The 14,984-nt window shown below is 43.1% G+C and overlaps 1 protein-coding gene across 16 annotated transcripts in view; it reads left to right on the forward strand.

Moving 5' to 3' along the window:
- Positions 1–14,984, forward strand: part of abcc9 (ATP-binding cassette, sub-family C (CFTR/MRP), member 9) — a 33,901-nt gene that overhangs the window by 11,793 nt on the left and 7,124 nt on the right. For 8 of the 16 annotated variants that reach the window (XM_027026359.2, XM_027026357.2, XM_027026369.2 and 5 more), the window contains 21 exons: positions 95–203; positions 1,568–1,669; positions 2,852–2,924; positions 3,837–3,942; positions 5,178–5,216; positions 5,575–5,613; positions 6,768–6,869; positions 7,283–7,367; positions 7,570–7,650; positions 8,229–8,366; positions 8,697–8,822; positions 9,046–9,145; positions 9,250–9,488; positions 9,646–9,797; positions 10,225–10,294; positions 10,688–10,845; positions 10,973–11,065; positions 11,540–11,642; positions 11,780–11,890; positions 12,186–12,306; positions 14,311–14,441. In XM_027026359.2, the coding sequence (XP_026882160.2) occupies positions 95–203; positions 1,568–1,669; positions 2,852–2,924; positions 3,837–3,942; positions 5,178–5,216; positions 5,575–5,613; positions 6,768–6,869; positions 7,283–7,367; positions 7,570–7,650; positions 8,229–8,366; positions 8,697–8,822; positions 9,046–9,145; positions 9,250–9,488; positions 9,646–9,797; positions 10,225–10,294; positions 10,688–10,845; positions 10,973–11,065; positions 11,540–11,642; positions 11,780–11,890; positions 12,186–12,306; positions 14,311–14,441 (2,278 nt within the window). The remainder of the gene's footprint in view (positions 1–94; positions 204–1,567; positions 1,670–2,851; positions 2,925–3,836; positions 3,943–5,177; positions 5,217–5,574; positions 5,614–6,767; positions 6,870–7,282; positions 7,368–7,569; positions 7,651–8,228; positions 8,367–8,696; positions 8,823–9,045; positions 9,146–9,249; positions 9,489–9,645; positions 9,798–10,224; positions 10,295–10,687; positions 10,846–10,972; positions 11,066–11,539; positions 11,643–11,779; positions 11,891–12,185; positions 12,307–14,310; positions 14,442–14,984) is intronic. The other 8 variants (XM_027026366.2, XM_027026360.2, XM_035523520.1 and 5 more) reach the window with 3 other exon arrangements.

A 14,984-nucleotide genomic window follows, 5' to 3' on the forward strand; every position in this document is an offset into this window, starting at 1 on the left:
GTGTGTGCATGTGTGCACTTGTGTGTGTGTGTGTGTGTGTGTGTGTGTGTGTGTGTGTGTGTGTGTGCGCGCGCGTTTGCCATGTGCCCTGAAGTGTTCAAAAGCTCGGCGAGTTCCTGCAGAGTGAAGAGATTGGCGAAGACAGTTGGAGAAATGGAGATATGTCTGTATCTCTGGACTCCTGCAAGAAACACACTGTAACTGTAAATACACACAAACATACACACACACACACACACACACACACACACACACACAGATTTCTCTGTACAAGTCTCCTTATTTATGTCCCCTGCACTAGTCACCCAAACTCCATGTTACACTCATATGTAGTAATTATCTGCTTACCATCAGTGAAGGGTCAGTTACATGTTAATCATTGTACTGTGGTAAACTTCTATAATGTAGTATTAATTTTTCTAAAAAAAAATTCTTTGCAGCAGCATACGTCTGTATTTGCAGACAAACTAGTGTCCACATGATGTTTTTCTGATCTTTCTGGGAAATGTATAATATGTTTAGTGAGACAGGCTTCTGGTGTATCTAATGCTCTGTTTCCTCTGTCATTTTCAAAGTGGGCTGGGTTAGAGCCAAGCCAAGCCAAGCTGGTTGTGCTTGGCTGAATTCAGTTCAAATTTATTCTTATTCACATTTTCTTTGCTAAATGGTTTGTTTATTCTGAATCGAAATGAACATGGTGTTTAAGGTTTAAACGAATGCGGTTTAAACTAATGATCCTGTTCACTTAAGTGGGTTGTTAGACATGGTTTAATACCTCACAAATAAAGGGATGATTTTCAGATCAGATATGTTCCCACTATAGAACCTGCGTCACAAGCTAGGCTCATGTCACACGGTCAACCACTGCAACGTCATGGCCGACCACATGCCCTCAGCCAATTGTGTGAGCCCCTAGAGGTCTCTGTAAGGCAGGGTGTGTTAGGCAGAAACTGTCGAGTGGGGTGGGCTTTCCTGAGGCATCTGAGATCTCATGAACATGCAGGAGAGGAGCAGCTGCACACTCACGCTTGGAGTGTGTCCTCGGCTGCCCCAGAGAGACCCCTTCATCATCCCTCACCCATGGGGGAGACAACAAGTGAAAGCGAGGACAAAGGAGGAGTCAAAAAGATGCAGTGGAGATCTGAGAGCCATAGCACACTCTTGCTTCCCATCACAGTGTGTCATCCTCTGACACGGCTGCACGATTGCAAATCTATAAAAATTTACACTCAGCTCATACAATATAATACGTTAGGCTTATAGATAGATCTGGGGTCATGTCTTTTACAACTCCACTGTGGTTAAAGTCACTGTGGTTGAGTCTTAACACCATAACACTGTAAGAGCTGCATAATCTTCATGAGATCTGCTCCCTTTCTTCATTTTCTTTCTCTCTCTCATGTTGTTTCTTCCTTTCTTTTTTCTCTCATGTTCTTTCTCTCTCTTTCTCACAATCTCTCTCTCTCTCTCATGTTCTCTCCCTCTCTCTCTCTCTCTCTCTCTCTCTCTCTCTCTCTCTCATGTTCTCTCCCTCTCTCTCTCACCCTGCCTGGTTCCATCTCTGTAGACGAAGGCGATAAATCGGAAGCAGCGCTATAAGATGGACAGCTATGAGCAGCCCATGCGCAGACAGCTGCGGCCCTCAGAGACCGAGGACGTGGCCGTGAAGGTCAGAGGTCGCCAACCTCCATGCAGCCCTGCCGGCTCCCATTCTCAGGCTCTTCTCACACTTAGACACACATACACACACACACACAAACACACACGCACAGAGTGCATCCTGCTACTGAATTAAGAGAGCACCTCCTGGAGTCCATTCTTTCTCATCCCAGCTGCTTTTAACCTTTGATCTATCATACATGTCACATCCGATGGCCCTCTTAGCTAGTATAGTGCACAAAGACATAGTACACAGTCGACGTGTGTAGGTATACATACACATATGTGGCCATGTTATTGCTATACAACATGGTGTATTGCAGGAGATTAAATCACTTTTTTAAGAAACTTGTCTGTTGCACCAGTACTGGTGATGACTTTATTCTTTAATTCCACTCTTTTCATATAGCTACTGAGGTCTGCAATTCTCATGAGAAAAACAAAATAAAAATCATGCTGCCAGAATTGGTTGAGCAATTGTTTTATAGTTTGTTTTTCTGGCTCTGGGTCTCTGTAGGGTCCACTTCCTTTAGTCCTCCCTGTGGACAGTGCTAGTCTTCAAACTAATGAGCGCAATGGCGACAAACACGTACTATTGCGATTGCGGTGCTCGCTGAGCTGACTCACTCTCCCACACTCGGTCCCTGTTCCATCTGCTCCCTCCGTTATGATTATGCTTTTAATCTGCTTTGACATTTACACTCCTCTGTTCTCTGCACCCCCCCCCCGCCCCCCACACCCACCACTTCTCTCCCTCTCTCTCCCTCTTTCTCTCTTCCTCTCTCCCTCTTTCTCTCTCTCCCTCTCTCCTTCTCCCCCTCTTCCTTTCCTACTCTCACCCTTCTCCCCTTCCTTTCTCGAGTTCCCAGCTGCATTAGATTGTCCGCTTTGACCTTTTCCCAGTGAGCTCTGGAAGTGCGGCTCTGCACTGGCCTCTTGCTGGCCCCTATGATGGATAGGAGTGTTATCGCTGGTGTAAATAATCGGTCGGCCCCCGGAAAGGCATGCGCAGTCCCGCGAGAGATGCAGCCCAGGGCTGGGGGTGCGGGTCAGGGTATTGGGGTGGGGGCGGTGGAGATAGGACATTCTCGCCTGAGGAGAGTCAGCACATGCGTTAAGTGGTGATGTCACTGTTTTCATGAGCAATCTTCAAGAGTGCCCTCACAATTGTTCTTTTTCCCACCCTGTTTAGGTCAGCGATGGCTACTTCACGTGGGGGACCAATACGTCGACACTATCAGACATCAACATCCGTGTACCCACAGGTAACATGGGCTCACTTGATTGCTTCAGCCTTTGGCTCTGGTTGTGGTTTCCTGTGCTCAGTGCCCCTGATCCCTCCAGCACCATCCCCACCCCATCCCCTTTGCCTTCATAGCCTGGCATTTGTTCAGTATTTTATGATTTCCATTATAGAAAATACTATATTAATGACAATATTTTTAAAAAGTGCAAGAAACAAAAGTCAAAATTTGACTTTGGCCAAACAGCATTTCACAGTTTTTCTTGTGTAATATTTTCTTGTAATATTTACATTTACATTTTTGCATTTTGGCAGTTCTTATCAAGAGTGACTTTCTGTTTGAAGAATAGTTGCTTGTGGTCTATGGTGTACAAGACTCTCGTTACGGTATAGCAGTCTATTGTGTACAAGTCTCTTTCTTTATGGTATAGGTCCATGTTGTCTATGGAGCACAAGACTCTTTGCTTATGGTATAGGTCCATATTGTATATGGTGTGGATGAGCCTGCTGTGATGGGAACTAGCTTCATGACAAAAAGTTAACAATGTAATTTGATTTGAATGATAGCATAAGACTTCCCAAATTCCACTGATCAGACTGACCATGAAGTCAGATTTGTGCATTATGTGCAAACATGTGCAGGTTTTAGAGTGCATCTTTGCGTCAACAGCTGTCAATGTGAAGTCAAACCTGGAGTGAGATCTGTCCCCTGCTGCTGCAAAAAAAAAAAAAAAAAAAAAAATTTATTATTTGTTGCTCTCAGTTAGCCTTCCTTTTAATGACTACCCATTATCTAGATGTTTCTGATCATAAGGGGAGAAACAAAAATGACTCAAAAAGGTCAAAATGCAAAATGGTGCAAAATGTGTACACTTTTGTTGCCATGACAACAAAATACCAAAGTGGAAAACTGACTTGCTTTTGCTCGCTGCAGGCCAACTGACTATGATTGTGGGCCAGGTGGGTTGTGGGAAGTCCTCGCTCCTGTTAGCCATGCTGGGAGAGATGCAGACGCTCAGCGGCAAAGTCTACTGGAGCAAGTAAGAGAACTTTGAACTTGAAGCGGGGACCCTTTTCTCTATCCTTTCTCTTTTTGAGTCCCTTTTTTTTTTTTTTTTTTTTACATAAGGTTATCATCCATCTACATATCCAATGGTAATCCCAGTTGTCATTTGTGGAAGCAGCCATTGTGCCCATTCTGTTTACGTGCTGTGTGTGAGCATACCAACGTGTGTACACATGTGTACACGTGTGAGTATGCGTGCATCATCTTGTCACTTTTCAACAGAAAAGAGGTTTCAGCTTTTGCCCTGTACGCATGCCTTCACCCATGCATGTGTGTGCAAATATCAGTGTGTTTACTTCCTCATTTGGTTAAGCATTCTCCCCATGCATCTAAACATTCTGTCTTGTTCACTGTGTCTCATTACTAACACTGTCACTGTCTTATTGTCTCCTGTCATCGGTAATGCTGTGGAAAAGCTCAAGTCTCCATCTTTCAGTGGGTGCTGGTCTCTGATTAGCATTTGCCAAGTCCAACAGTGTGACAGAAAAGTATTTAAGGGCCCAGGCCTAGAATCAAAAGAAATTCTGACGGTGATTCGCTGCATTTTAGTCCAAGGCTAAACTTAAACCTTGTCCAGGAAACCAGCTCTAATACAATGTGCTTGTACTTTATTTTAAAAGTTTTTCTTAAAATAATCATTTTGATTTATTGTGTAATGCATGTTGGATTTTTATGCAGAGGTTTCATTTCATTTCGTTTCATTTCATCAAAGCCCCAATCATGAACTGCTGCCAAAAGCAGGCAGTTACCGGTTGAAAAAAAGAAAAGAAAAAAACAAAAAAAAAGAAAGATAAACACAAGACCTCATGTGGTATGAAATGCCAGCAAATGACCATATGCCCTGTAGTTGGGCAGCCGTAAAGATGTTTCTGCAGTTTGCGGCTGGGGCTTCGAGAGGCGGTGTGTGGCATTAGCATGGTAGCTGTGTCCACAGAATCGTCCCTTCAGTTGAGTCGAGTCACTTCTCTGTCAGGCTGTCCTTGAATACACTACTCTGAATGTTAGCCTATGAAGGCTTTTTTACCCTCCGAAGACAATGACAGCACCTCCGCGGCTAAAGACAATGAGTTTCCATGATCATATGGTAATGGGGTAAAGAGGAGGGTATGTCAGTGTCTTCGCAGAGGGTTGTGTCCCATTGGGCCGTCCACTAACGCTGGTCACGTCTTCTGTCTTTCTCTGTCCCTCTCCTGCACTACATTCAATCAGGGTTCCTGATTGTGAGATGCTCCACGATGTCTACATAAGGTATTTTGTAAAGGGTGTTTATACACATATGTGCACATACATATGCAATTCCTTGGTTACCCCAATCCAAGACAACAGTGGCTGAAATATTACAGCAGTACCACATTTCTGTTCCATTCACCACACAAAGCTGCATTTGTTTTGGTGCAAGTTGATGTGAAATGTGAGTTTTGAATTTGTGGCTCTGTATTTTTTCATAAGGGCATTTAATTCCTTTCTGTCAGTTATGTTTGAAAGGTCAGTGGAAAACCTCTGACTGATTCAGCAAGCGGGCATGAGGTTGTGTAAATGTGATCTTCTAGTTTCTAATATGCTCTAATATACATGACTCACTAAATGATGTTTTGACTCCTGTCAGCAGAGAGTATGGCACAGATTTTTCCCAAGAAGAGCAGAGGTACTTCTTTGCAGAGTTCTACAACAGAAGTGCAGTGGTTCTATCCATCTACCTATCTATCCATCTATCCATTCATCCATCCATCCAAATATCTATCTATCTATCTAGTTAAAGTTCTCTGCCTGTTTTATGCTTCTCGGCATTATCTCCCTCCCCCGGATTTGTATTTTTTTTATTTGTGATGTGCTTCAAATTTTGCTGGTCTTTGATTTCATGTTGGGGGTCTTTGATGTTGGGAGTCCTACACTTTTGAACGGGACCCTATTGAACATGAACATGAACGTGAAAAACGTCTGCTAAAGCCTGGAGTTTCATACTCAGCCATTTTAAAAATTAGGCATTACTTGCATGGAGCTGCAAATTGGGAAAATTTCTGCATGGAACTGCAAATTGTGAAAACAATTGAGCTAATATTTTTCAAATAAGAGTGTCAGTTAAGAACAACGTTTAGAGTTTTGATCTTGGTGTTGCTTGGATATGCATCTTTACTGTAAAGCAGCAACTGAGCTTTGGTGCAGGTTCTAGGAAACTTATGCTTCATGCATGGTTTTGGTGTCTAAGCACTCTTTAAAAAAAGTTTCTCCTTCTAAATCAATAACTATATGTTTAACTACTTCCATCTGAAACTTGGTGTAAACTTGGTGTAGGCCAGAACATCAGTTGCCATTCCTCAGGAACCCAAGAAGGTGTTTTTAAACAGTGGGTGAGTCATAACGGTGTTGCTGCTCAGCAAACTTCGAGAGGCTCATGGCCACACCAGTTGGCCAGAGCAGGAGGCGGAGGTCAAACTCCTACACGCTCCATCATGAACAATAGAGTGGTCAAGGCACCTGTGTATACAATGCAAATTCATATGGGCAGTATTGAAGTTGCTTCCCAAAGCAAGTGATTTGATCACTTTGAAGCTGATTCCATGTGCCATGCAGACAGACAGACAGACAGACAGACAGTCCACATACTGGCTGCTTCATAGGCAGGAACTTGACTCCCTGCATCCCATCCCCCTTTTTTGTAGATCTTCATTAACATGTGGCTTTCTTTCATATTCTGAATGCTTGCCCTGCCTGCTTGTGTACTGCTTTTGCACAACCGTCTTGAATATGTGTTTCACACTCCTGTCACTCTCTCTCTCTCACCCCCCCCCCCCCCCCCAGTAAGAACAGGTACTCTGTGGCTTATGCAACTCAGAAGTCATGGCTGCTAAATGCTACAGTGGAGGACAACATCACATTTGGAAGCCCTTTCAACAAGCAGAGGTGAGAGCTGCCTCCATATAGTAAAGGCAAGTGACATCTGTCCATTTTGGAGCCCAATCAAACCCTTTTTGCTTAAGAAAAGAAAGAAAATTAAGTAGACTTAGTCAGAGTGCTTAAGACATGGTCTGGCTTGCTCTAGGGGGTTAGAGACTATATTACATGTGACAAACATATATTAGTCTATTAAAATAATTTCATATGTGTACTTTTATGACCCCTCTTCTCTCATTTTTTCATTACTTCCTATAGGGGAGTTCATTTGTTAATTTGAGGAATCTGATCAACTCCTCCAACCAGCCTCCAGCCTCCACCAATTTGCTACCTGCATTTCAATGCTGCCAATGACAATGTCTGAAATGCTTGCAGTAGAAACCCCTAGGAATAGAGTTACATTCTCCTGCCCTGTTCCACAGATACAAAGCTGTAATTGATGCTTGCTCGCTGCAACCAGACATCGACCTCCTTCCGTTTGGGGACCAGACTGAAATAGGAGAAAGGGTAAGAGGCAGGACTCAGATAACTTCACCATTTTCTTTTTTCTCTCCCTCCAAATGAGGATCTCAGCTGCTGTAACACTCCTAACCAGATTGAGGTCTATTGAACACCAAATAAAGCCTTCAACAATGAAGAATGGATCTAAACTGGTTGAATTGATTAAATGTGTGTGTGCGTGTGTGTGTGGGTGGGTGTTGTCTTTCAGGGAATAAACCTAAGTGGAGGTCAGAGACAGAGAATCTGTGTGGCCAGAGCCCTCTACCAGAACACTAACATTGTTTTCCTGGTGAGAAATCTAATAAACAGATGACATGTAGATCTGCAATTAATAGCTCCTTTATAATGATTGGTCACAAATTTATTAAAACCTTCTGAGGGTTGACAACATGGAAAAAAACATCATATTACTATTGTAATTCAAATAGAATATGTAATACTACATCCATAGAACTATATAATTATTTCAGCAGCAAAAAAAAAACTTGAGCCCTTGCGGGGTTCTAAAATATTACAACTTTTATAAAGTGGCAGCTGAGCCAACAGACAAATTAAATATGAGAAAGGATGGTTAAATATATTATTAAAGGTATGTTACCCTTTGGTGCTATTTCCCTATGATGACCACAGGCTTTTAAATCAATCTGATTTCAATTCAATAACTAGATCACTTAAATCTAATCATGACTGCATAAGACTTCTTGAATAACATCAGATTACTTAGGCAATGCGTATCCAGGAATAAAACCTGCAAAACAGTAAAAATTTTGGGGCAGTTGTTATTGTTCAGTTCAATATTGTGTGTGTGTGTGTGTGTGTGTGTGTGTGTGTTGGTCATATATATGTGCTTGCCTTGTGCACCCATAGGATGACCCATTCTCGGCTCTGGACATCCATCTAAGTGACCATCTGATGCAGGAGGGCATTCTGAAGTTCCTCCAGGATGATAAGCGAACTGTAGTACTGGTCACCCACAAGCTGCAGTACCTCATCCACGCTGACTGGGTTAGTGTCAGCAGCTTGAGACCAATGCTCTACATGTTCATATTCTTTTTATTTTTCATAATATCCTGCCTCAATATAACATCACCTTAATTTTTTCCTTCATATTGCTTTGGTTTATTAGTAAAGTACCCTTTATCACAAGCAAGAAAAACTGAAAGATGTCACTTGGTATTTTCTAAAACATGAAACCAGTGGATGGCAAAAACCAAAATGCCTAGTTAACTTAATCTTTCTGTCAGCACATGGCTGTGTTAGCACGCACTCTGTTTTGAACACTATCGTTTATTTGCTTTAGTCCACTATAACTGTCATCCTCTCTTTGCTCTTTAGATCATCGCCATGAAGGATGGCTCTGTGCTGAGGGAGGGGACACTGAAGGACATCCAGACCCATGATGTGGAGCTGTATGAGCACTGGAAGACGCTGATGAACAGGCAGGATCAAGAGCTGGAGAAGGTCAGGTCTTTCTTCACCTCCAGCCCACTCTGAACAGTCATGCCAGTGACACCAGCACCTGTCTCAGCCACGTATAATCCTGTCAAGATGATGGACGGTTTATTGTTCTGGTGGATAGCGTTTAATGTTTCTCACTCAGATGCTGCTCTGTTTATAAGATGGCTTTAGGCCGGAGGCTGATCTCGTGTCCACTGTGTCATCTGGTGATGTTGGTTTGTTACAGGACACAGAGATTGAGAGTCAGACGACTCTTGAACGGAAGACTCTTAGAAGAGCTTTCTACTCCAGAGAAGCCAAGACCCACATAGACGATGAAGATGAGGGTGATTTTTCTTTCCCCACAGCCTTTAATCCTTGAGGTCTTGGTGGAAACCCCAGCTTTCTTCCATATCTGAATGTTTTTCCTTCTTCTAATCTTGTTTCACAGAGGAGCAAGAGGAGGAGGATGAAGAGGACAGCCTGTCCACCACGACCAGCCGTCGGTCCAAGATCCCCTGGAAGGTGTGCTGGCGCTACCTGTCCTCGGGTGGCTTCCTCCTGGTTTTTGTGGTGGTCACCTCCAAGCTGGCCAAGCACTCCGTCATGGTGGCCATCGACTACTGGCTGGCGGCATGGACCTCCTCTAACTTCAACACAATGGAGCATAAACCCATAATAAACTCTGATGTGAGCAACTACTGTTGCATTGCCCCTTCAAACATTTGGCATGTTGTTTGCTCATGGGTGTTTGTACAGTGGAACTGCAGCAGTTTTTTAAGGCTCTTTAGAGATCATTTTGCTTGTGTGTTTGATTGTGTGTATTGTGCGTGTGATTTTTACACAGCATCAGTCCTACGTGCCAGTGTTCATTATCCTCTGTGCAGCGGGAATAGTCCTGTGTCTTATCACTTCTCTGACTGTAGAATTTCTGGGCCTCACTGCTGCCAGTAATCTGCACCACAACTTACTCAACAAGATTATTCATGCTCCTCTGAGGTACTGTCTCACACACACACACACACACACACACACATATATATATATATATATATATACACATACATATATATATATATATACATATATACATGTGTATTCGTATGTGTGTGTGTGTGTGTGTGTGTGTGTGTGTGTGTGTGTGTGTGTGTGTGTGTGTGTGTACTCAAAGCACAGAGCATAGTTTTTCTCAAGCTGTGAATAGTGTTTTGCCCAGGGCCTTATATAATTTGTTTATAAGGCTTTCATAATATCAGTATGATATTGTCAGTATGTCAGATATTTTGTCACACGTTTACTAGTGTTTTATTTCTGCTGCAGTAAGCTAATAAGGCTATTTAGCTAGATGCCAAGGGCTAAGGAGCACAGAACAACAAGATAATATATTCTCATAACTATGTTGACCTTTACATATGTTCCCTTTCAGATTCTTTGACATCACCCCGCTCGGTCAAATCCTCAACCGTTTCTCTGCAGACACTAATATCATCGATCAGGTAAGAAAGAACCAGCAGCTGTCTGATCTCCTACTGAACCAGCAGCTGTCTGATCTTTTACTGAAGCAGTACCTGTCCAATCTTTTACTGAATTGGTAGCTGTCCATTCTCTTACTGAACCAGCAGCTGTCTGATCTCTTACTGAGCCAGCAGCTGTCTGATCTCTTACTGAACCAGTAGCTGTCTGATCTCATACTGAACAAGCAGCTGTCTGATCTCATTTCATTAGGGCTTCACTGAGGTATGTGGGCATGTGCTATCATAACATGAAATTGTCACAGGATTTACATGATTGTCTCTATGCTATGAACATAGGAATGTAAGATGATCATGTTAATGTCTTTTTCTTGCTTTCTCTGCCTCTCTTCCTATCTCTCCTTCTGTCCCTTCCAGCACATTCCATCCACGCTGGAGTCCCTCACACGCTCCACTCTGCTCTGCCTCTCGGCCATCGGCGTTGTTGCATTCGTCACACCAGCTTCCCTCATTGCACTCGTGCCCCTTGCCGTGGCCTTCTACTTCATCCAGAAGTACTTCCGGGTCGCCTCCAGGTAAGATTACGTATCTTACCTGGAGGCGATCCTGGAGGCCCTTACCACAAATTCACTTCATGCCGTGCCTTGCCTCGTTTGACCACTGACTCCCTCTGTCCATCCCTCATCCTCTCATCCACCTCAGAGATCTGCAGGACCTGGATGACTCCACACAGCTTCCATTGCTCTGCCACTTCTCTGAGACAGCTGAGGGCCTCACCACGATTCGAGCATTTAGGTCAGTGCTGTGAAACTTGTCTGAAAGATTCCACAACTCTGGGATTAATCTCTTCAGATTAAAAATGTTCACACTGTAATGCTTCTCAAGGCCAATACAAATCATCATTCAGAGATCCAGCTGTCTGTGTGTGAGATCAGTGGGAAACAAAGTATTATCAAAGTCAGGAAGTATTTGTTTTGATGCAAGATTTCATAATAAACTGCATTTCTTTACCTTATGGAATTGTACTAATCCAACTCTCATAAAGATTGTTTGTCTTCTACCAAACTAACAGCATTCTGACAATAAACAGCCCTCACACTTTCATCTTTGATGTCTTGTCAAAGTATTTAGAGTGTTGAAAGCTGACTTTCCTCATCCAAATCTAATAAAAGTCTCTGTCATCTTTCCCAGCCTTTACGCGGTCAGCTGTGGCCTCATGTCACGTAGCTCATGCATCCGTTTCACGTAGTATATTGGCTCTTTCCGCAGGCATGAAGCTCGCTTCAAGCAGCGAATGCTGGAGCTCACTGACACCAATAACACAGCGTACCTCTTCCTCTCTGCTGCCAACCGCTGGCTGGAGGTCAGAACAGTAAGTAAACCAATGAGCCCCATGGCTCTCCAGCCTTGGCAACAGTTAACACGAGGTGGAGTTCCATTCTGAATTTAGCGGAAAATGGGAATACTGCTTATGTGCAAGTGAACAGGGGGCGTTTGTTTCCTCTTCAGGATTATTTGGGTGCTGTGATTGTGCTCACAGCTGCGGTGGCAGCCATCTGGATGTCTTTCTATGGCCTCCAATCGGGTCTGGTCGGGCTGGGACTTACATATGCCCTCACGGTGAGTGCCCTTTTTCCACTGTAAGTGATACATGGTTTATAGCCCACATACGTCATTGTTAAGGTCCTGAAATACAAATGAATCGTCATTTTATTTGTCATTACTTAAATAATAATAAATCATGAATAAGTTCATGATATAAATAGTATATACATATAAATAATATTTGAATAATATAAAACATGAGGCTCAGTATGGTTTTATGTCAGTGTAGATTAGTGTCTAATTTCATTTTTAAAAACTTGAACATGTTACGGGACATTTAGAGGTAAATCCGTGTTTTTGTTGGGTGCAGGTGACTAACTATCTGAACTGGGTGGTGAGGAACCTTGCAGACCTGGAGGTTCAGATGGCTGCAGTGAAGAAGGTGGATAGCTTCCTGAGCACAGAGTCAGAGAACTACGAGGGTTCTCTAGGTAACACTCTTTTTTCCTTTTTTTAATTTACCCAATTTTCTACCAATTAAGTCTTTTCCAGTTCCTACCCAATGGCTGGGTCTCCCCTCATCGCCTGTATACTGCACCTTTTTATGCAAATATTACAGTGAGGCCAAATGTGATTGGAAGAGAGCCCTTAACTTCCCAGCTCTATAGGCATAACCTAAGAGATGCCCACATCTGGCTAGTATCCCAGTCAATGAAAGGAGTGAGAGGCAATCCAGGCTATCCTTCCCACTCACTTAGTTGTCTTGGGGTCGACACCACAGATGGGTCTGGCATCTATGCCATGCAAACTAAGGATCTTCTGATAGGCTGAAACCTTATACAACTACCCTGTCTCTTTCTGATACATAGAAAACTATGATGGCCTAAACATAGTCGAACTGTGTATGTGTGTGTGTGTGTGTGTGTGTATCTGTTTATGTGTGTGTGTGTGTGTGTGTATCTGTTTATGTGTGTGTGTGTTCTATAATGGTGGTCCCCAGCCATGACTTGAGTATAGTAGAAGCTGGTTCACCACAGAATACATTTCCAAGATAAACTAGCTAAACAATGATTTATGCATATTCTCATCAAGACTGGTGAGGGCACGGATTAACAATCACTTTCTCACGGCCGTGTATGGTAGGCAATCACAGGCAATCACAGATCCCTTACCAGGATGGAGGAGTCAGTTTACTCTAAGGAGTCATCTTAATCTGAAGAGTCTTAACATGACCTGTCCTGACATGTGATTTCTCACTCCTAGTCTGGCAGTGCGACAGGGCAAAGTGACCCTTGCAGCAGAAAGCTCTGCATTTCCTGTTTCCTGTTGTAGTAACAGCATGTGTGAGGGAACATTCGAAGCTCCTAGTGCTTCCCAACTTGGGAATTGCTCGCTTGCATGTTGCTTCAGTGTGGGTGCATTGTGAAGCCTGCAGTGTCGTCAGACAAACTCCACCCTCAGGGGACCAACGAATGGACAGGAGGAGAGGGGTTCGGGAGTGGGAGCCGTCACTGCGGATGCGTTTCTGGAGCTATAATAATGTCCCAATGGTGTGGAGGTTTCCTCCCACTCCCCCTCCTCTTCAGCTTCTCCTCAGTGACGCAATGGAAAAAAAGCAAATGAGCGGCAAAAGAGTCTAAACTCTGGGATCGATGTTAGACAGTCGTGATGATTCCAGCTTGTAAAACTCACTTATGTGTCATGGGGAGTATTTTTTCTCTCTGCCATGGTCATTCATGACCCCTTGTTGTCTGCACTGGTGTCACTTTTGCTCACAAGCACAACTGCTAAGGCTGACATGACTTTAGGACAATATGTGCAACACATAGAAATGTAGGTCCTTCTGAGGAGATACTTTGGTTTACTACAACCTTTTGTTTACTACTAAAGAAAGCCATCTATACCCTCTTCTCAAACTGCATTGTGTTAAGCTGCTTTTAAGCCTTTGGCTAGATTTTTTCCATTGTTCATTTGGGGTTACACTGCCAGTTGTTGTGCAGACTCTGCATAATTAGCTCCCAGCTAGAGAATCTCTTTGCTTGATTGAGACTATCCCTTGGGGTATCGAGATGGTTGTGAATCAGAAAGTAACCTCAGCCCATCCTTTAAATCATTCACACTCTTAAAAGGTGCAAAAAGCAACAGAAGGCACCAAATCATCTGGTGTTTTCCACATACGAAGGTCTCTGACCAACATCTGCCACCACAGGTCTTCATCAAGAGCTTCTACCTAAAATAAACAATGTGACTGTTTGAGATTTTAGTCATTCTCATGGCTATTTTGGTTAATGTGTATCCTATTAACCTTAAATGTGTAGCACTGGCCTGTGTGGTCTTATTCTAGGAATAGTGAGAAAGTATTGAATATTAGCGCTTGTGTTGCATCACTGCTTTTTCCACACTTTTCCACACTTGCATCATTGCTTAATTGCCTTTTCCACACTGTTTCATCACTGCTTTTGCCACACATTTCCCACATTGCTGTTGTTCATCAGATGTCTCCCAGGTCCCGGAGGACTGGCCCCAGCATGGTGAGATCAAGATCCAGGACCTGTGTGTGAGATACGACCCCATGCTGAAGCCGGTTCTCAAACATGTCAATGCCTTCATCAACCCTGGGCAGAAGGTAAGATTGAGCAAGCTGAGCGCAGGCAACTGTGCTCAAAAACTTAATGGTAGAACTGATCTTGTCTGGTGCCATTTTGATTGTCACTTCCTTGCAGCTATTGATTTTTATGTGGAAGGCTAAAGCTTGCTATGGAACACAATCTGCAAATCCTGCTTTGGCATCATTCCCTTTGGGTTTTTATTTTCCCAACATGTGTGGCCAACTCCTCATCTGCACTGTAGCATTCAAATGCGGAAGAACAAATGACCACATTTGTTTGCAGTCTCAGTGTTTTAGAAGTTCCTTAAGTGGACTCCTCTGTCTCACTCAGCTGATGGTTTTGGCACAAGAGTGTTTATTTTATTTTGTCTTTGCCATCCACAGGTTCACATTTTCATCAGTATAGCTGGAGAATCTAGCTTGAGAATCTACCTAAAGAGTCTATATGAAAAATAACTTATATCCAATATAAACATTTTCATATCTTTTTTTGCATCTTCATGATAACTCATATCAAGAAGCTGTGTGGTTTTAATTATTAAGTGAGTCACAATTAAAAAG

This window comes from Electrophorus electricus, chromosome 2 (genome assembly GCF_013358815.1).
Source record: "Electrophorus electricus isolate fEleEle1 chromosome 2, fEleEle1.pri, whole genome shotgun sequence".
Taxonomy (NCBI): Eukaryota; Metazoa; Chordata; class Actinopteri; order Gymnotiformes; family Gymnotidae; genus Electrophorus; species Electrophorus electricus.